The sequence below is a fragment of the Battus philenor genome, unplaced genomic scaffold, assembly GCF_028537555.1.
Source record: "Battus philenor isolate CCGP_79_NKW_IND1 unplaced genomic scaffold, ilBatPhil1.0.hap1 SCAF_19, whole genome shotgun sequence".
In the NCBI taxonomy this organism is placed as follows: Eukaryota; Metazoa; Arthropoda; class Insecta; order Lepidoptera; family Papilionidae; genus Battus; species Battus philenor.
The window spans coordinates 8,446,466-8,468,483 of NW_027181681.1; the positions used below are offsets into that span (position 1 = coordinate 8,446,466).

At 32.5% G+C, this 22,018-nt stretch overlaps 2 protein-coding genes across 4 annotated transcripts; one reads left to right on the forward strand and one right to left on the reverse strand.

The window, feature by feature from the left end:
• Positions 1-283: 283 nt before the first annotated feature.
• On the forward strand, positions 284-13,004 carry LOC137921463 (uncharacterized). Of its 3 annotated transcripts, none has more exons than XM_068764231.1 (6): positions 284-634; positions 1,035-1,207; positions 8,736-8,995; positions 9,644-9,880; positions 10,340-10,433; positions 12,518-13,004. In XM_068764231.1, the coding sequence occupies exons 1-6, from the start codon at positions 516-518 to the stop codon at positions 12,550-12,552; spliced, it is 918 nt and encodes a 305-aa protein (XP_068620332.1). In that variant the 5' UTR covers positions 284-515; the 3' UTR covers positions 12,553-13,004. The 3 variants fall into 3 exon arrangements, with proteins under 3 accessions (XP_068620332.1, XP_068620330.1, XP_068620329.1); XM_068764229.1 differs by lacking the exon at positions 284-634 and adding an exon at positions 7,183-7,672 and having other exon boundaries at positions 1,118-1,207; XM_068764228.1 differs by lacking the exons at positions 284-634; positions 1,035-1,207 and adding exons at positions 3,542-3,628; positions 7,183-7,672.
• Positions 13,005-14,383: 1,379 nt separating this feature from the next.
• On the reverse strand, positions 14,384-20,544 carry Gcat (Glycine C-acetyltransferase). The gene is made up of 9 exons (XM_068764334.1): positions 20,479-20,544; positions 19,484-19,644; positions 18,211-18,276; positions 18,034-18,135; positions 17,744-17,951; positions 17,265-17,445; positions 16,109-16,301; positions 15,536-15,713; positions 14,384-14,716 (listed from the first exon to the last, which is right to left on the reverse strand). Exons 1-9 carry the CDS (start codon positions 20,507-20,509, stop codon positions 14,556-14,558), a joined length of 1,281 nt encoding a protein of 426 aa, XP_068620435.1. The 5' UTR covers positions 20,510-20,544; the 3' UTR covers positions 14,384-14,555.
• Positions 20,545-22,018: the final 1,474 nt, after the last annotated feature.

Genomic DNA, 22,018 nt, shown 5'->3' on the forward strand with positions numbered 1-22,018 from the left:
AATCAAGGTATGTGTTAAGCAGGAAGTATAATATAAGATGAATTGCAATATTTAACTTGTAATTTATTAATTACTTATTATAATTACAATACAATTTTTAAACTGCATTAAATAATTATGAACAAGAGATTAATTAATTAGCGTAATTAAAGTTTTGTTGTCGTGAAGAATACAGGTAATATAAATATTTCATTGATTATTCATTTATTTCCAAATCATAGATAACGTATAAAACATATGGTTATGGGCAAGTATTATGAACAAATGATAACATATCTTCGCAGTTACATGAAACGTTGATATTTTCGCAAAGATATGTTATATTAAAACCTGCAAAAACGCTGAGTTAAATGCTATTTTAATTTGTTTCATTCATAAATTTGGTGTGAATTTGTACTCGATGATAAATTTACTTTGTTGATTAATCATATCCTCAAATTTGTCTGATAAGAGTTATACATAAAATATAATACTATACTGGTGGAAGGAATGTTGTGTATGTATGAAGACACAAAATGTCTTTACCTAATAAAGTTAATAAAGAAAATTTTCGACTGTTGGACCTTTCAAGTGATGAAGAATCTGAGGATTTGCAGTTAGAGATTATACCAAACAGAAAAAAGAAAATTTCAAGGCTTGTAAATTTATTATCATTTTTATAAAAATATATATTGTAATATAAGCTATCAATGGCGCTGTTTTAAAACCCTATAATCAAAAGGGCTCCTTTCTTTAAATACCATCATACATAGCATGTAGTTACCTCTAACATTACATGTTTTAAATGGTTAGAGTCTAAGACAGCTATAGCCAAGTTAGTTAAAGTATTATATTAATTAATTCCTTATGAAATGCTAATTGTTATTTAGATCAGCATGATAGTTTAATTAATCAAAGATTAGAATAAAGCTCCTGTAACAATCTAGTACTTTTAAATTTGGGAATAGTAGTATTAATTCTAAATATATGATTAATACTCTGTATTTTATTAAGCTTCATTTTGTTTATATTTTATGTGTGTTATGATTTTGTAGGAAAGAAAGAAATCGTACTGTTGCAATTAAAGAACCAAATATTGGAACTGAAGTACAATGTGCATTAAAGTGGGCAGTAAGAGGAACATTGTTGTTGTGGCTTCTCATGTTGACATGGATTTGTGCAGCACTTTATGATCAAGTGTCTATAATGCGCCTTGACATTGCCAAGGGTGAGTAACATTTATTAAAAATGAAAAAGTGGTAATGTGCAGTAGGATTTTCATTAGGGGGATCAGAAAGTAATGTTGCCTTAAGTTAAATTCACACAAATACATTTTTAACAAGTTTTTATTTCTAATCAACAATATATTCTAATTTGTTATTAATCTTTTGCCATTTAGCAAACAAATTTTTAATGCTGAAGCGGTAAAAATCAATCAATTGTTCTGTAAAATATGTTGACAGAAACAACATTACTTTCCAGTCCCTCTAATAGATAGATTACAATTAAATATCTAAATTTAGTGTATGTTTTATTTGCAACTTAGATCACTTTAATTGTGAAATACAACTAGTATAATTAATTAAACTGCTATTGAATCCAAATTTTTGTTATATGTAAATAGAATAAAATGTGAGGGTAGAAATCATTTTTAGTATTGAAAATACAGGTCTAATGTACCATCACACAATAGTCTCGGGGAAAGTCAAATCTCGCAAATCTTATCTAAATTGGCCTTTGTAAATAATACCCAAGAGAGGTCAGTATCTGGGAGCCAGCAGCTGCTGCATGGCTGCTGGCTGGCATGGCTGCATGCCCTTATTAGCGAATATTCAAGTTAATAGATCAGTCTGAAATTTAAGATCATGTTAATAATAAGTTTCTGTAGTTCATAAAATTAATCATCATTAAGAACTAGATTAACAAGATTAAATAAAACTGAATATTTGATTTGTTTAGGATGCTACATCTAAATTATTTGTGGGTTTGTTAGCAAGCTTATTGCATATTACTTATATACTGGATCATAACAATTCAATGTCAATTATAAGCATGAAAAGTCAGAAATATTTGTTGTTAAAGGCTGCCATGATACCACATTTATTTTTGCTGGTAAATATTATTTTTTATGGAGTAAAGTCCTCACTAGGTGGACCAATGATATAGACAAGGTTGAGGGAAGTTGCTGGAAACAGGTGCAATATGGGTCACCATGGCAAGTTTTGGAAGTGGCCCATGCTTTGGTTCTGGTATTAAAATTGCTAAAATTCTGAATTTCCAGGAGTGAATAGTATAACAGGTTAATTCAAATGTGTGGATGCTATATAGGGGGTATAAATGTCTAAACTAACAGGAATGTTTTGCCAGACACCAAAGCTTCATATTTTTAAATATAACACTTTTCACAGATGTAACTTTAAGAAATGGCCACCATAAAAAGGATGCATTTTCAATTTCTTAGATGTTCATATCTGGTATAGAAGTACTTCTACAAAATATCTTTTTGATATTTAGCTGGTTTTGTTGTTTTAATAAGGCAGGAATAGTTTACATTGTAACAATTTCTTCATTTCATTAATACTCAGGAAATCATATCAGTTTGTAATGTTAAATAAAAAGGCTATTGATAATACAGTATTAGGATCACACCAAATATTATTTTGTTATTTATATTGTGTTTTTAATGAAGTTCTATGCATATTTATAATTATTACAATGGCACAATTTATAGTTTTTTTTTTATGCTCCATGCATGTATTCATGTACTAAGGATAGTCACTGTGCAAGATATTAAAATTAGATCATATATTTTAAAACCTATTTTAACTATTTTTTAAAGAAACTGTGATAATAGTAGCAAAATCTCCAATAATATAGACTTTTCTAGAATGGCAACATATAATATGGTATGAAAATTCTAACCCTAAATATTTTGATAACAAATTAAATGTAAATATCTTTCACATAACCACGAAAACTAACTAAAAGTGCGAAAGCATTGGCTTGGACTGAAATAATTTTCTTTGATAATAAGAATGTTTAAACCTTTCTCTTTTTAAAGTTTTTGGTAGTAATCATGTTACGGACACGAACACGAAACGTTTACGATGTTTATTTTATTAAGATTTTTTTACTTACAAACTTATTATTTTACGGAAGGTTTTTTGGGACTGTGATTTAACGGACATAGGAACTTTAATAATTTCCTTTGATTAGAACTATAAGCAACATTTAGGATCTATTTAAATCATATCAATTTGCTAATAACGTTTTTATGTACTTTATAACATCTCTAGTATTCACGCTTTCTACTTTTGTTGGTTCAACAGGTTTGAATGTGCATTAGATTAATTTTTCATGAAAATAAAGATAATGCATTAGCCACATTTTTATGCATAAATCCGTTGAAAAATTGATTATATATGTTTGCTTGATGTATTCTAATTATCAAAATTTTGAATGAATGATGCTAAACCGCGTCTTCTGTTTTATATTATATAATGGCGTTATACCGTGTTATCTAGTGTACGCATGCGTCGTATCGTTGGAGGACGGAGGGTCGTGACGTCATGTTTAGTTTTAGCTTGAACCTCCTTGGAGGCCCGTGAGCTGTTTGTGACATCCAATAATTAGTATTTATTATTATTAGGTGGAACTATATTTATAATTTTACGTATAATAGTGTCTGGGTGATTGGGTTGTGTTGGTGTGTGATAAAACTCGTTGATATGCGTCTAATGAATATAATAAACATAAAAATATTTTATGCGTTAATTTAATCACAATATCAGTTTCTGCGTTTTTGTGATTATTATTAATTTCTTACTGCTGTTTATTTAATAATTATTTTGATGGTTTTGGGTTTGTGTTATCGTGTCGCAGGATTCGCGCATGCGCAGTCGTTTCACTTGCTGGGTACACGGCCGTAGGTCGATAATGCCCCCTTATTACTCTAGAACAACATTATGAATGTATGTAACGTTATAGTTATATACTCATTTTAGTATACGCAGTTGAACTTTAGTAGTTATTGTTTACCTTAGGATTAAATTAAATTTTGGTGTAAAATTTTTGTGAACAAAATAATTTTTTGACTAAAGTTTTAAAATTTATACATTTCCTTTTATAATCCGTATTTATTCCATGTGTCCTTTTTAAATTACGCTTGTGATTAATACAATTACGTCTTACTGCACAATTAAATGTTTTTTTTTTGTTCGATTTTACAAATAGTGAAGTTATTTTTTATTTCGACTTTTACATAGTTCCGCTCAACAATATCAATCGCGACATGAGCAGTGTCTTAAGTTCATAGCTAAATTTAAATCTTGTTTATAGGACCGCACTTAATACATTAACATATCTAAGATCAATTTTGTCTATCTTTGAATTAAAAATACTTGATTATATTGCATCATTTCGGCCGCAAGGTGGCCACTGATAGACATAGACGACCCTCGTAGATTTCGAATAGGACTTGTAGGAAGCGTCCTAAATCCATCGTCATCCGATGACTCTAACAAGGTCATTTGTCCGTTTTGGGGATGAACGCCTTACGCCCACGCTAATCTAACCATGATTCGAAGAAGACTTGACTACTTATATGTTTTATTTGCGAAACGTTATGAAATTGAATTTAGAACTACCATCGCAAATAAAGTTATTTAAATAAATTAGTTTTTGGAAATAAATGGAACTATTACATAAATTACATTGTAAAAGTTAATAATAATTATTAGCTAAAGAAACTCAAAAAAAAAACATTATTCTATTCTTTGATTACAAATAAAATTTCAATAAATGTTTCGTTATAACTGTGAAGTGATGAGTAAATGAAGTCATTTATATTTCATCAAGTAGGTGACAGATATTGCTTTATCATCTATTATCCAAAATTTCTCTCCTGCTCAAAATATGAATTTGTTTGTAATTTTTATTTTTCAACAGAATACTTCAACTGTTTTATTGGTAGGCATTATTGGCAAGGAATATGAATGATCACGCGTTGTTAGAGGTCCAAAGGGTCATAAAAAACAAAAAAAATTACAGAAAGTATATATACTTTATTTTTAACTAACCGATGATAGTAATATGAATGTAATAATTAGTTACATCTTTATTGCCTATTTCTTGCCTATTAGATCTTTATAACTAATTGGCTATGAAAATAAATAGTTTAGTTATTTTTCATGGTCCCTTATATTTCTTTAACTAAAAAAATTAGAACGTATTGGTGTAGAATAATATTTAAGTATAATTTTTTAAATTTTTATCTGATAATGGTATTTTCTATTTTTCATGTTTTCATTGAAATCGCAACGTGTGCTTGTATTAGCGTGTGACATTGTAAATTTAGTCAGCAGTGGTAGTAGCCAAGCGATAGTTCAGGCGAGGTCGGTCAAGAGAGGCCCCTGTCGCTCTTGACCGCCAAGCAGTCCTCGCTTCGCAAAACTTACACTACATCTCCCTTAGTCCCGCTTCGTGCGTATGTCTTCGATGTAACTGAAATGCGATCACCCAGCGTAAATTCTTTAGTCCGCGAACGACCTGTTTCCACGGACTTAATTTAGAAGAAGCTGCATAAAGCCTAAATTAGCTAGCAGCGTAACTTCAAAAAGATCAAATGCAAAAAAAGCGGGAAAGGACTGACACTTGCGATGGTAGGTCGCAGGTTCGATACCCGGGATAAAACTGTATATAATTCACACTTTGTGCATTAATTGTATAGCAGAGTCCTCTGCGTACCACCCCACGTGATTATGGTACATCCCCCTTAAATATCTTTGGAGGAAACTTATGTCTTGCGTCTATGGGTTGAAACGACGATTGCATAAAAGAGACCGGAAGTTATGTCGTTTCTGTCGATCTATTTTACAGAAAATCCGATTGTTTTAACCGCTCCGGCATTGAAAATTTGTGTAGCTACATGGCAAAAACTTGCTGATAACGAAGGTGAATATATTGTTGATTACAAATAAACTTGATAAAAATGTGATCGTGTGAATTTAACTTTAGAAAACGACAATACTTTCCGGTCCTCCTAGTAAATTTCATTGACGATTTATAATAGATAATATAAATGTGTTTAGTATAAATGTGATGCCTTAATCAAGAACAATATCGGAACCGGAAGAGTGCGCCACTGTGTTATTTACATGATAAAGGAAATAATTCCTTTATGATACAAACTCATCCGTAATTGATTACTTTTCGGTCCATTTGCCACATACATTTATTATCAATTAAATTATTGAAGTCTAAACAAACGTATCAATATCAAGGTTGCTGAACCATTACAAGTAGTGGGTACATTTCAATGTCATCGCGTAAATGACCTTACGCAACGATGAATAATTCAACTACCATTTTAATTCAGTCATTGATGTGTCACGTGAGCTATAACTTAATATAACTTGAAACTGTTTCTTTTAAGTTAAGGTCATTATACCTTCTATTATGTCACAGAATGTTATATTCTAAGTATCGACTTTAAATTAGCGAATAATTTACATATTTTTAATAAATTAATATAACCTTAGAAAAGCGTGTAAAAATACATGCGACTTATGGTAAATTTGGGGGACATGTTTTAAAATTTTACAAAATCGTGTAAAATGAAAGAACTCTAAAGGATTTCAATGAACTAAAACAATTCTATTCATTTTGTCTTTTCTAATTCATTTTTATCACAATACTACATTTGACTATTCTTTAATTACAAAAAAATAATAATATGAAAGTATCAAAACACAATTTGAAATTAGGAATAAAAATCAATTTGGTTAATATTGATCGCTACTTGATATGGGTTCACGATTATTGCGGACTGGATATGATGATATATAAGAGATATGCAGACGTCTGGCACAAATCTTGGGTTCGGAGGACTTCGTATATTTCCAATTGTATTTTATGGCTGTGTAGATAAGTTTTATAAGAGTGTATTGAATTTCTTTTCGTGATTCGTGCTAGAACAAAAATTTGTGTAAAAATTGTATTTATTCTTACCGGAGAATCGGGTTATTTCAAAATCGCGTAAAAAAAATTTGGGTATAATTAATTAAAATGTTATTTGGAAATTGTAACATCTTTATTTTTATTAGTGATAACACAGACACGACTCTCACGCGTTTATTGATAATTAGCTTTTCGTTATAACAAGGCGCCACTTATGCACCGCGCCTAATGTAGTATTTTTCACAGTTATATAGCAGGCTGTACGTACGGTCCAGCCGCCCACCTGTTGACATATTTTTCCGAGTGAATAATTTGAAGTCTCCGCTCCACTCGTAAAACAATCTCCGCGTGGAGCGCTCGCGCCAAAAGCTTCAAAGACAGTGGTTATAGTGATAATATTGTGCGGATGCGTTCGCGGTAGCGATTCTGTACGGTATGGAGAGCGCGGTGCATGCGGCTGTGCCGCTGCGTGTTGGGAAGAAAATGCGCAAAAGGCGGGAGCTAGATGCCCTAGTTGGAGGCGTGGGTTCTAGAGGCGGGAGATTACTGTCCGCCTCCAGCGACGAAGGGGAGCCCTGGGGACGGCGAACCGCTCGTCGTCGTCGGTCGCGTCCTTTTCTTCGTCTCGCTGCCGCCTTAGGACTGTGCGTGTGCGTCGTATCGGCAGCGACCGTTCTCTGGCTCTTCGTAGATGTAAGGCGACAGATTGTCTCGCTTCGCATGGAGATGGACCGAGGTTCGTTTATATCTAAAATGGATGAGAATTTCTTTCACTGGAAACTTGTAACTGGCGTTTTCGTTCTCTGATACATAAACATTTGTTATATTAATAGAACTTTCATTATATACAGAGGCTTAAGATGTTTTAGTGCAATGAAAAAAATATGAATTTTAAAAATTTTACACATACTTGTTAATTTCGTGTTAAGCAACGCTAAAGGAATTTGAGATCTATTTTTCACTATTTTTATGTAAAGTGTACAGTTAGAAGTTATCGAATTAATTATTAAAAATAAGTTGAATGAAAATTGAGAAGAAAGAATATGGAATGGATATAACATATCCACGTTTTGATTGTTATTTTTTTTTAAACACGTCTGTATTAAAAAAAAATTGTTAATTTTTTTTATCTAATATTACCATATTATATATATATATATATATATATATATATAACATATATATATTGTTACTTATTTAAAATGAGGAATGTTTGCTTTCTAATATTGTAAAATAATTACGAGTCGCGTTAATAATTTAACAATTTTATATTCTTGTCCTATTTTGTCTCAGCTTTGTAAGACGTCTTATTCAATCTAAATATCATTTGCAGAACGCACACGTGTGTCATTAATGTTTATACTTTTAAGTCGCTGCACAATAAAGCGTGTTTTAAATTTTAAGATATGCAATAATGTCTGTCTGGATTTTAAGAAGTTTAGCGATTGTCGATATGAAACAATGAAACAAATATTTATTCTTTCTAATAAGTTTTGTTTACCATTTAAACATGTATTTATATTACTGCCCGATTCGGAATGTTATTCTGTCGAGAAGAACCTGACTAGACACTCTGTAGTTACTATATTAAAGACAATTTTACAATTTTTGCCTGTTACAAATCTATTCGTTATGTTAAAATTAGCATGATACCAAAGCTAGCCATATTTATCTCTTATATATTCGCTAATACAGTAATATGCTTATGATGATATGTGTGATGTGTATGCACATAAAATATTTTGAATATTCCATTCACATACTATATATTCGTTAAATATTTATGATTTTTTTAACAGTTTCGACAAGTAGCGACAGCGTAGGCGACGCCCTTCAAGTGTGCCACACAGCGGCGAAGGAGCTCCGTGCCAATGCGTCCAATTTGCACGAGAGGCTCACGAGGCTCGAGAGCGAGCACATGGAGCTCATAAAGAGAGTGAAACAGACGGCCGGCAAGCTGGCGTCTGTCTCCGAGCAGCTCTCCGCCGCGCCTGAGCTGGCAGACACGCCGCGGCAGCTTGGCGAGCTGCAGAGAACTGTTGGCGAAATCGGTTCTCAGGTTTGATTAATTTATATCTAAAGTTGTATGCTTTACGACCTACTCGTTAGCTTAATGAACCACTCCATCCGCGCCTAGCCAAAATCAGGATATCAATTATTTTTATTAATTGAGATTCGTATTATGTAATTTAAGTATATAAAAGCCGGTTTCTAATTAATAAAATAAAATTTTTGTGACTTTTACCGTCTATTTTTAGCGATGTAACAAAAGGCTCTCGGGCGGGGTATATTCGCTGAAAAAATCAAAATGTTTTTCTTATAAGAAACCAGGCAGCCCAATTATGCAACGGGGTCATGCGGCTCACTTCCATGTGCGTTATTACGTTTGGTAGTTGCAATGTCTGGCTTATGGGAAATGTTACAGATGTACTTTATACGAGGCTTACGGGGACCCACATGCTTTATGCTGAGCAAATGTTTTGGCTGCTCGTCATTAACAACCCTTCCCGAGGTTTAAATTACTTTCTCGATACATTAGCAAATACATTGTCAGTAAATTGCTGATTTATAATTATTCTCTCTACTTTATCTCGGTATTAATTCATTCGGATTGTACCGTCTGGTGGTAATACTGCTAAGGATTTTTTTTTAAATTTTCTATTAAAAAATTCCGAGCAAATTAAATTAAAAAAAAGTATTGTTTTAGATAAATAGTTTTGAGGGAGCGTTAAACTCTGCTCGCAAACAAGCCGTCTCAGCTAGCACGGGGGTGGAGGAGGTCAAGACCTTACTACATGAGTTGGAACTAAGAAGCAATGAGACCATAGCTAATGTAAATAGCAACGCCAAGAAAGGTGACGAGCTGCGGGACCAAGTCGCATCAATCAACGCTACACTCGTGAATGAAGTCAAAGCGCTCCAGATCAGGATAGAGGAAATAAATGTAAGTATAAAGTGATACCATTGCCACCGACGTGGCTTGAACAATTTTTTGTCTAAAGTGGCATTTGGCGGAACATATTGTTTCTGCAGCTGACGGTCGTTTGTGCCGGTGGGTTCTGGAATGGCGACCGCGAGTCGGTAGTCACATTGTGGGTAGGCTCCCTGCTAAGTGGACCTATGCCATAGGTCGCGGAAGTCGCTGGATGCGGGCGGTACAAGAGAGGCGATCGTGACGATCTTTCGGGAGCCTTATGCTGATGATGTGCTGATAATTATAATGAAAGATGTGTTATATATGTAATAGAACCATGATTATTAAAAGGCGTAGAAAGTTGAAAAATGTTTAATGTTTTTTTTTCCATTTAAACCCATTACATATTTAAAATAAAAGAAAGAGATGTGACTCTGACCGGAGCGGGAATGCGTAAATTGTTGTTTTAATTACATGTTACTTTTGCAGAAGCCTGTAAATACGTCAGTATTAGGAGTGACACCATCATCCAGTACTACTTCAACAACTTCAACCACCACAAGCTCTACCACGCAAACTCCGGGTGAGCAGTTCGATATATCAGATATCTCATAATTATAGCTTCTAGCTTGTTTAGATTCCCCAAAGTATATAAACATAGTTTACACGTTTGAAAGAAATGCTTTGGTGCACCGTGTGCTAATGTTTTTTAGACAAGTATATGTGTTTTCATCATTTGACACTTTATTTAGTATAAAAAGAATTGTTACATTCATCATTAAAATACAAAAACGCGTCGTTATTGTTCACATATTCTTCATCACTATATTATTCTTTATCTATCGTCAAAAATAAATTTAAATTGTGAAAAATTGTCATTCAGTTTTTAAATATTTTTATACAAAATTTACTATTTTTTTACATACATTATACATTATTGATTTCAATTAGTGTTATTAATGGCGTATTGGCATTTTCTGGTCGCGAACTTATGTCTAATGCCATTTGACTACAAGTGTTATAGTCACTATTGCATAGAATTGTTTTGATATTTATAACGAGGGTCCGGCGGTGTCCTTGGGACGAACAATTTACTCCGCGAAAAGTCTTTTTAAATATAGCTGTGTAGTTTTATTAATGCTAAGCTAATATAACATTGCGTGTAATTTTTTTTTGTTGGTTTCAAGTTTAAAGTCAATATTTTAAAATGTCTAAAGAATTTAATTTATTATGTATAAACAGGAGGTAGGAGGTTTTAAAAAAAAATCACGTCTGTGTGATAGTAACTTTACGAAAACGGTTTCTTTCATGTGTTAAAACGAAGTCTGCTACAAATAAAAATGAACGTAGCATTTGGTATATAATTATAATGCAAATTATCCCTTTATCATGTTTTTATGTACATCTTTTATACTTTTCTCTTACAAATGTATCATTCGTGAGATCATATAAAATATTTTTAATCACAAGTCGTTAATGTCTTTGCATTCAACAATAATGCAAAGGCCAGTTGGTGATTGTACTTATTTTCCTTACACGTAGTTCGTCAGGGTTTTAAATTAACCTTTGCAGAGGTCAACTTGTTTCGCTTTAAATAACTTGTAGTTGAATGCAGGCAATTCCGCGAGTAAATAAAAAGAAAGACTTTTTGTTAACATTTTTTGACATCTTGAATGGTTTAACGCAATTGTTATGACTCCGTTCATTTACAATCTGGATTTCTTTCTATATCGAACATTCGTTTTTTCGGCATTTCTTATTATAACTGTTTCTAGTTCACAAATAAACAACATTCAACAACTCTTAATCACGGGAGCCAAAACAAGACTGCCAAAAATTTCTTATTAAATTCCAAAAAACATCGTTTTTCACATTGTGCGAGCTTTTTGTTGAAATCATATTTTGTTATTGCCTATAATGTTATTGTAATTGTTATGTAAACAGTTTACTAATTTTTAAAATCGCACAATTTGAATCAGTCCGATTTTTTAATTAAAATTCTTGAATAAACTCCTAAATTTTCTTCTGAATTTTAATATTTGAAACGGATACTAAAAGTTCTGACCCCGGAATGAACCCATTTGGGTTTTAAACACTCGCGTCCGCTATTGACCGTAGGAACCGCAAGCGTTGACGGTCACTGGGGACGGAATAGTTTTATGCTACACTGAATCGAATATTTACGGCGCAAACAGTAATAAATAGTGATCTATTTGCACGCGGTCAAATAATTAAAGAGTTGAATTACGCGGGATGTTTTTAAATTTAACTGTTGTGGAACTCTATTGTTTAAGGGATAGATGTGACCACAGTGTTGTTTGCGTATATTGTTAAAACTCATGTAGTTTAATTCGTTAAAATTCAAAGTTAAGGAAGTGTAGTTTTTTTTACAAGCAATTTACAACACAATTTTACAATTCATGATAGATTCAAATTTGAATTCGAAACTTGAAAAAATCGACCGTCACATATCACCGAGTCCAAACCTACTTTCGTCAAACGCATATATGCGTCCATAGATCCCAAAAGGTTAATAATATATGTTCGTGGTCATAATTTCTTCACAGATTTGTATTTATTATTATTTTGCCTATTTTATTGTCATAAATGTTACATTTGAATATTTTCCGTTGCGTCAAACACTGTTATGATTTACATTTGTTTCAGGCCCTCCTGTGAAGCCATCGATTTTAAAACACTGAGTGAAGCAACGCCCCGCATACGCACGAGCTCGAATATAAGCCGATATAAATTTGCTCATAAACACTTGTCTCAAGACACAGATACGTCCTCGCGCTAATTCTACACAACGTTTTGTTGGTCGATGGTACCCTCCAAATGATTAGACGTAATGTTTTTACTTAATACGACTTTGTCTATAGAATGAAACTTGTTAGTGGGTGTGAAATTTAAATAGATGTACGAAAAGATGGCATTTAATTAGTTTTAATCACGAGCCCTGGTCTTAGGTACTATTAGAAATAAAAATAAGACCAAACAACGAGATGATACAAAGGAAGAGGTGCGAACTCGATTTGATGACAATGTAAATATATGAAATAACTAGAGATTAATTCGGATTCACGTTGTGTGGAGGGATTCATGTGGCGGCACACAGTGTTACGTGGAGTCAATAAAATTACGAATAATAAATTATTGTTAACAATACGTTGTTTTATTCAATACGTTCTTAAATAAAACTCTATTTATAACATTATTAGAAACAATCTCAGAGGGGTGAATGTGTAGCTCATTTGCTGTCTGTTAATGTATCGTACACCTTGCACAAAAATGAATGGTTTCACCAATAATAAATATCCTAATGTTTATTACAGCCCAACACGAGATATACTCCATTTAATGATCAACTCGGATCAATCAGCTGGCCGTGCTCGCTGGCGGCTCCCACGTAATGATAATATTGCATTTGTAAGATATAAAATACTCGACATTTGATATGGCACATCGAAGGCGCAGAAGATCTATGTCAATAATAGGATTCTGTTTTGTTGAGCGTTCTTTATCGGACATTACTCTTAACAGCTTCGTAGTTATTTAATGGAATCAGGCGTTACTTCGCGGAAGTCCATCCTAAGTAAGAAAAGGACCAATATTTAGCCACTTCCGCACATGCAGTGGTAGTCGTGCAATGAAATGCACCGCTCGCCAGCCCGCTGATAAATGCGCATGCGGCAAACAATGCGAATCACACAACCGCCACCACCAAATCACTCAACACGTGTTTCACCCCTCCACGGGGCATCTTCAGGAGCTATGTTACACCGTATTAGTGCCAAACACAGAGATTGACTCTGTGACTGACTGACTACCACTGCATGTGCGGAAGTGGCTAAATATTGGTCCTTTTCTTACTTAGCTTCGTAGTTACTTCTTACGGCTAATTGGTTATAGGCGTAAATGCATTAAAAGTGGTAAAGTTATAGCATATTTGCCGTCAATAAATGTATGGTACACTCTATCAAAAATCAATAGTTTCAGAAATACGGTATCATCATAATATTCTAAGAAAAAGCGTTTTAATCGTTTAAAATTCAGATTACTGAACGTCGCAGGCTATCCTAGTTTGGCATTCTATTAAAAAATTAACATATTTCAAAGTGACGACTTTATAATTGAGGATTAGAAATAGGTGTAAAAGCTTTGAAGCTTTTCATTGACAAATGAGCTATACATTCACCCCCCTTAAAGCTTTCTCACTATAACAATCACACTATATATATATACTCGTATATATATATATATATATATATATATATATATATATACATACACATATATATATATATATGTATGTATGTATACATAATGATACTTTCATAATAATAAAGAAAATGTTTTGCCGGTAGTAAAATACGCCGTTGAATCTATCTTCTATTTAAGTTTCCCATAATTAATGCAAATATTTAATTTGCAAAAAAATCCACTGTCCCTTAGGAATGGTTTTTACTCAAATAAATACCTTGTTTTTGGAATGATTATTGCTTTATTGAAAGAACATTTCTTAACATGCGTTTTAAGGAAAATTATAACTTAAAAATATTCTACATTAAGGATTTTCTTAAAGCCAGGGAAACAAAAATTATGAAGCATTACAAATTTGAATTTCGCATATTAAGTAGATCATTGAGTTTTATTTACAAATTTTAAACATATCAAATCTTAATATTGACAAAAAATCACGTGCCTATGACTTAATGAGGCCAATATTTCTAGCAACGTCGGCAAATGCGTCCACGGCTTGCTTGATATCTTCCCGAGTGTGCGCTGCGCTTATCTGTACTCTGACTCGCGCGCCACCTTTTGGTACTACGGGGTAACTGAATGCCACCACGTAAACACCGCGCTCTGGAATTAAATTAAAAATATCTTTATTCAATTAGGCATCAAAATGCACTTTTGTATCGTCAATTATTTTAACATTATACGTAATAAGTTATCGCCGGCTCAGAATGTTGACTTGCTGAGAAGAGCCGGCAACTTAACTGTGTTTGATGTACGAGTATACAGTATAATATGAACCATGTCAATGTGTTAACAAAACAAGTTCCACATTTAGATCAACTAAAACTTTTGAAACCTATCATAAGTTTATTTTTAAAAATATACTTTTAATTTTGAATTCAAAACCAAAAGAAAGGGATGAAATATTAGCTGGTTACATTTAAGGGAAATAGCGATATACATAAGGTCAGCACCAGAAATCAAGAAAAGCTTGTTAAACGTTTTGTTTTTTTTTGGCTTAATAGATTAAATAACAATTACTAACTCTTGTGAACAACTATATGTTGTACTGTATGTAATGTCTCTAAATTATCTTGTAATAAATTTTAGAAGTTCATCAAACAAAAACTTGCAATAATAATTTTATTACGTCGAGGAAGATATTTTAACAGATAATAGTACTTTGGAATCAATTGTTTTAATGTGAATATTGTAAAAGTGACCAAAATTCATCAATCACTCTAAGTTTATTGTGGGCTCTTCTCAGATTCGGGCGCGTTTAGAAACCTCGTTGCTTTATGTTGAAAGATGACTTATGGTTTTCCTCGCATGACGCACGTGGTAACTTTAAATGTGAATAGTAATTTGTATAAAATTTAATCTTTGTTCGCAGACAACGAATAAATGATTTATATATAGTTTGTAAGAATAATCGGAATGTACCAAGCATTGCAGTTGCAAGTTCCACAGCGAGAGATGCCTCGCCAACCATGACCGGACAGATGGGATGGTCGTCCCCAGCTACGGTCAAACCGGCAGATTGCAGACCTGAGCGGAACATGCGAGTGTTCTCTCGGAGACGCTGCCGTAATTCGCCGCTGTTCTCTACTAAATCTAGAGACTGGAATTTTTTTTAGAATTAATTGGAGTTTTTAAATGAGAGAATGTACAGGTCTTGTCAGAAAAAAAACTTTAAATCTTATAAACCTATTTCCAATTATACAGTATAAAGTGATGGCTCTAAAAGATGTCACATTTATTATATTTTCCTATTATAATGTAGTAGGTCAATAACTTCTGGCAAAACTAAGTCTTCAGGGACGAAAATGCTTTATTTTAGTATTGTTACGTTATTATTTCTGAAACTTTTGATTTTAAGGTAGGCTGTACTATACATTAATTCAAAGCAATATATATATATATATATATATATATATATACACACCCTTTAGAGGTTTTACACCTATAACTAATACATGTATAACACACATGTACCAACTAATGATATTTGCTCACCTTCAAAGAAGCTGCGACGACGGGCGGAGGAGGTGCGTTTGAGAATAAGTAAGGTCGCGAGACATTTCTCAACAATGTAATGAGCTCTTTGGGTCCCGTCGTGTAACCTCCAGCTGCTCCGCTAATAGCTTTGCCCAGTGTTGAGCAGATAATATCCGCTGCGCCCAAAACGCCGCAATACTCCTCAGTGCCCCTAGTAAACCATATAAAAGTATTTTGATCTATTTCAAGCATTAAAGTTTAAACGTCTATGTGATCTTCGGTTATATTGTTATGTTTGTTCTTTTTACATATTATAAAGAGGTTTAAACAATTATTGTCTCTATAATTATTATTGCCTGTGCCCCTTGTAATTTTTTTTAGTTATTGTGCATCTGTTTGTTTTGTGATGTTTACAATATATAAATATTGTAAATCATTAAACAAAACTAGTGAATAATGAAGAAACATGTTTCCTAGTAGAAATGCAACACCCTTCTCTTCATCATTATCATCATTTCAGCCGTTAGACGCTTTTTACTGGATCCCATAGAATTGCCAACAAGATCAGTTGAAAGCGTCCTACATCCAGCGTCTTTTGACAATAACATAAGGTCATGTGCCAACATTATAAGGCCCCAGCGGATACCTGTTCTGTGTGCTATGTGGACTGCTCATACGAAATTGTCAAGTATTCTACAATGCCTGTATTGTATGTAATATGGCCCCTCACACTTTGAACTACCACGCGATTCTCAAAATTTTGAACACTTACAAACAAATTAAAGCGGAAATGTCAGAATTGAACATTTTTTATAGAATGCTTAAATACTTTCATAAATCGTTTACTTTACTTTTTCCTGTAATATTCTCGTAACGTAAGCATAAAATCATTCACATAAGTGATTTAACATACAATAGACTGTCCGTGTCTTCTTTTATTGTTATTAAGAAAGAATTTTATAAATTTTCCTGTTTTTTTCAGTTTTTATTTATAATATATTATTATGTACGTTTATATATTCGGTAATTAGCTAGCATTATGGTATGGTTAGGTTTATTAAGTCATTTATAGATAAACATATTTAATTTTGTACTTTATTATATACAAAAAACTAGTGTATTATGTATTGTTGATGGGAATATGCAACTAAAAAGACAAAACATTAAAAAATACCGTCCAGTTTCGCCAAAGAAGCCGGTAGCATGACTGTCATCAACCGCCAATAAGGCTCGGTACTTGTCCGCCAAAATTCGTAAACCCTTTATAGGAGCCACGGTACCGTCCATTGAAAATACACCGTCAGTTACAATCAACTTCAGTCTTGCTTCGGTATGTGCCAAGAGATGTTCCAGTTCTAATGATAAAATATAGAAATATTAATGCTTGTATTATTATAACTCGATTTAATTTGTTCAGAGTATTGCATAAAGCTGTTATTTTTGACAGAAAATATGTGTAAATTATATATTTTTATACTGCAATTAGCTTGTTTCTATGTGTGCTATATAAAATTACGCCTCTGCGGTGATATTGATGTCATTTTTTAAAATTAATTTTAAATGTCTTATGTCTTTAAAATTACAACAAGGAGACGTTCATATCTCGGCACAGGATTAGATTATCTGAAAATGAATATTAATCTTAATTATTACCGTTAAGATCTCTATGAGGATATCGGTACTTCTGTGCTTTACATAAACGAATCCCATCAATTATAGAAGCATGGTTGAGCGCGTCGGAGAAGACAGCGTCTTCCGGAGTCAGCATGGACTCGAACAATCCAGCATTTGCATCAAAACATGATCCATAAAGAATAGTATCTTCCCTACCATGGAATTGAGACAGTCGCTCTTCGAGCTCCTAAAATACCAAAAAAAAAAATTACGAATTATTCACTGAGAAAAATGCTTTATATTGAATAAAGTAAAATTTAAATGCATACCTTATGTAAACACTGGGTACCGCATATAAATCGAACGGAACTCAAGCCTGCTCCATATTTCTTTAAAGCCTCCCGAGCAGCTTCTACCACTTCTGGGTGATTCTAAAATTATGTATCTTTTTATAATAACAAAAATCGTAATGATAAATCCTAATTTACTGCGCATTAATAACTTACAGATAATCCAAGGTAGTTGTTAGCGCAGAAGTTTAAAAAGTCACCGGTTGCCCCTTTCACGTTCACCTGTAAAACCACAACAAATTCTTAATAAATTTAATAGCATCTTTGCTAGTAGACAGCAAGAAAGTTTGAAATAGGTGAAAGTCGAGACAATGAAATTATCGTCGTGTTGAAGATAAACACAACATCGTGAGGCATAAGCGAATAGTTTAAAACCGTACTAGACTTACACACAAATTTAAAGTGTATAATAGGCATCAGTAATGTATCGAAAACGTCTTTGGAAATTACGTGTACAAACGTACATAAAGATGTATGTTTGTTGCATTGAAGTACCAAATTATATCATATTATCTTTATATCAGTGGTTTTCTATATCTAAATATAAAACTAGATAAATATTTATTAGTACTAAGTCTCATGGCGACAATCATAAGTCACAACTAAGTTTAATCTACTACTTTCAAAAGTTTCTCTTTTCTGTAAAAATTTTGCAGTCTTATTAAATTTTGTTTAAATATATGGTATTTTTAAAATAAATAATATTAACTATATAATAATTCATATTACACTGGGAATCGGTGAACGATATTTATCTAAATTTATAGAATAATGAAGTACAATTATTTGTCAACACGTGATCAATATCGTGTACCACGAAGCATTACTGTGAAAACCTAAACAAGTTATTATTAAAGTCTTGGAGTGTACTGTAAGAGTAACCCTTACGTAATATTTGTTTATTATTGAGATATTTAATCAATAAATAAGGTGATCACTTGTAAGGCGTTTTATTTTTTTTGTTGAAATGCCACTGGTGAATATCTTTTGACATCACCTAGTCTGTCGGGCCAGATAGTTATAAATAAAAATACAAGAGGATTTCAGGTGTAAAAGCTATGAAAGGGTACTATAGCCATTGTGCGGTAAATTATTGTATGGCATCTATCTAAAAATCTATGGTTCTAGAAGTAATATTTTGATATAAGTAATATAGGATATATAAATGATTTTCAAATTCGGATTGGTTAATATTAAAATAAATTGTTTTTATGTCTGTCCCTACAGATTTTTGTTCTGCCAGAAGTTATAGGCTTTTTAATAAGATTGATTAAAAATAGGTGTAAAAGCTTTCAGGGTGTTTGCTGATAAATGAGTTTAGATTCTATCCTTTAAAGTAACTATACCCGACCACACCGTAGTATTGTCAGCTCATAAAAATTGATCAAATAGAGAGCAAAATCTATTATTTTAACTGTTATACAGGTACCCTTGTGTCTTGTGGCGAGGTGAGGACCCTTTCATGTTTCCAGGTCTTCGCTTTTTTAATCTCTTGCAATCTGTCCTCCAACACTTCACGCAAATTAATAACTCCAGCACTTTCCTTTTTCTTCAAATCATGTAATTTTCGTACACGTAGTCCATTGAACACTGAAACATAAAATGTGATAACTCGGCGAAAGTATCTTTTCTATTGTAGTAGTGGGTGTAAATGTTATGTTCATGATTTTTATTAAATATTGTTAGAAATATATGTTTGTATTTTTTATATAATATATATATAATATGAAAATACAAATACATACCAAAACCGACATGTAAATAACATAAATTTTATTAATACTTTAAACTTATAACCGGTTTTAGCTTTGTTTGTTATTCCTTATCCACATGGTAGCCAATCCGCATAATAAAAACCTGCTTATGATTTTGCTTTAAGAGAAATGTCATGTAACAGTATTCTTTTTTTATTACGAAAAACATATGTATATATTGAAAGTATAAACAGATTCTTAGTTCATTACAATCAGGTCTAAACAAATGTATAATAAGTACAATATGAAAATTATACACTATTACATTAAGATAAGCAATGTTTTCTTAAAATTGATAAGTAACTACAATATCTAGGTTTTAATTATGTAACTGTTGTCGTTAACATGAGCACATAGGTTCATGTTTGTAATCTGGTATTGAATAAGTATAATAAAAGAATGTAGCAAAACCTTATTCATTACCAAATAATAAATAAAATGTACAGTTTCAAGACGTGTTTACATAGCTTAAACTATATAAATACTTGATAGCAAGTGTTGTTTTAATGAGTTTACATGTAACATTGTCCTTAAAGCCTGATGCCTTTGTGTTGATATTGTTAGAACTGTTTATTGTCCATTTGTTGTTACGTATTCGTATCAAACTATTACGTATGAAACTAAAATCCACGTTAAAATGTAATTATTTAAAAGAAAAACATAGTTTTACCTGTGCGCAGGAGTTGTGAGCGTGCTGCCATTGCGACGAATGGAGGCGCGTCAGTGACGTTCTCGTTCGCCGATCACTTGTGGGTGTAGTAGGAGTAAAGGCCCTCTCACTGTTAAACTAGTCATGCAAGTTTCTTATTACGATACAATCTTAAAATAGAACTACTTAAGACGTGCTCTAAAATACGTGTTGGTAATGTTTTTACGTTTAATTAATTGAATATTATTCGTTATTAAGAGATCCCAAGAAAACGTAAAATATAATTACTTGAATTTCAAGTATGTGGATAGAAAATATTTTCTTATTTATTGTATTTAATAATTGGAGCTTGAACTTGAACAGTCGCATCGAAACTTATTCCGAGGAGATACACCCCAAAACATTTTTTTAACTTTTTTTTACCATAAGGCAGGCTGCGAGGGTTCGAAACGCGCTCTGATCTGTGAAGAGCTCACAACAAAGTGTGACGTGTTTTTATTTTGTGATCACTTACAATATCCTTAACTACAGTAATTCCGTGTTATGACTAAAATATCTTATTTACTTACAAGTTTTTGTTTTATGAATTTCTCGAAGTTATTATTATAAAATAATTTAGAGACATTACATAGGATTTTATTGTAATATATAAACAGTTGCCCACAAAGAGTTATTAATTTTGTTATTATGTATACTATTTTTTCCAACGTTTATTTATATATATATATATATATATATATATATGTATATATATAAATATGATATATATATATTTATGTATATAAATATATATATATGATATATATATATATATATGTATATATATAACTGCAAGGCACAGGCTTTTCCCAAAGATATGAGGGTATATGCCATAATCGCCACTCTTGCTAGGCGGGTTGGCGATCGCAATGGTACAGTACAATATGGTACGCAGATGACGCTGCTGCCCATCCTCTGTAGACTTGTTTGTGAATAGTGGTAATCCTATACAGTAAAAGCACGAAGTTTGAATTATATAAGAATGTATCCCGGGAATCAAATTGTAGATCGCGCTGAGATCGCAAGGCTCAGTCTTTTATCGCTAGGCTACTGTTGCTCGCTGGTCGTATACATATATATAAGGTTCTTCTGTCACAAAGTTCTCTCTTTTTTGATGCAGAATGAATAAACTTTATTGTGTTGTTCTAAGCTTCTTATGTCTCCCAGGAAGCTTCAACGAGGGCATCATTTAAAATTTTTTGACTTTTTTGCAAGATATCTATCTGACATATTTACTTCCCTTACAGATTTAAAAAATTCAGCGCGGAGAATTTTTTTAAAATAGTGGAGCAAGTAATAATTAGATGAAGAAAGGTCTAGGGAGTACAGAGGAAGATGTAGAACATTCCGATGAAATAGTAGCAATTTTGTCTTACTGCCATCTCAAAAATGACGCCTCCTTGGTTCGCCAGTTCTGGCTGGTTTTTTTTGCTATGGTGGCTTTCAATCGATGCAGTTGATTGCCATATTTGTCATCATTGATAGTATCACTTTGAAGAAGGAGTTTGTAGTCTACTATACC

Bases quoted from the DNA above. Each gene is read 5' to 3' on its own strand.
- LOC137921463 (XM_068764229.1), top strand. From the start codon at position 7,372: ATGGAGAGCGCGGTGCATGCGGCTGTGCCGCTGCGTGTTGGGAAGAAA. The intron at 8,996-9,643 runs GTTTGATTAATT...GTATTGTTTTAG, and splicing joins TTGGCGAAATCGGTTCTCAG to ATAAATAGTTTTGAGGGAGC. The intron at 10,434-12,517 runs GTGAGCAGTTCG...CATTTGTTTCAG, and splicing joins CTCTACCACGCAAACTCCGG to GCCCTCCTGTGAAGCCATCG.
- Gcat (XM_068764334.1), bottom strand. From the start codon at position 20,509: ATGGCAGCACGCTCACAACTCCTGCGCACAG. The intron at 18,136-18,210 runs GTAAGTTATTAA...ACATAATTTTAG, and splicing joins ACAACTACCTTGGATTATCT to AATCACCCAGAAGTGGTAGA. The intron at 15,714-16,108 runs GTGAGCAAATAT...AAAAAATTCCAG, and splicing joins TCGTCGCAGCTTCTTTGAAG to TCTCTAGATTTAGTAGAGAA.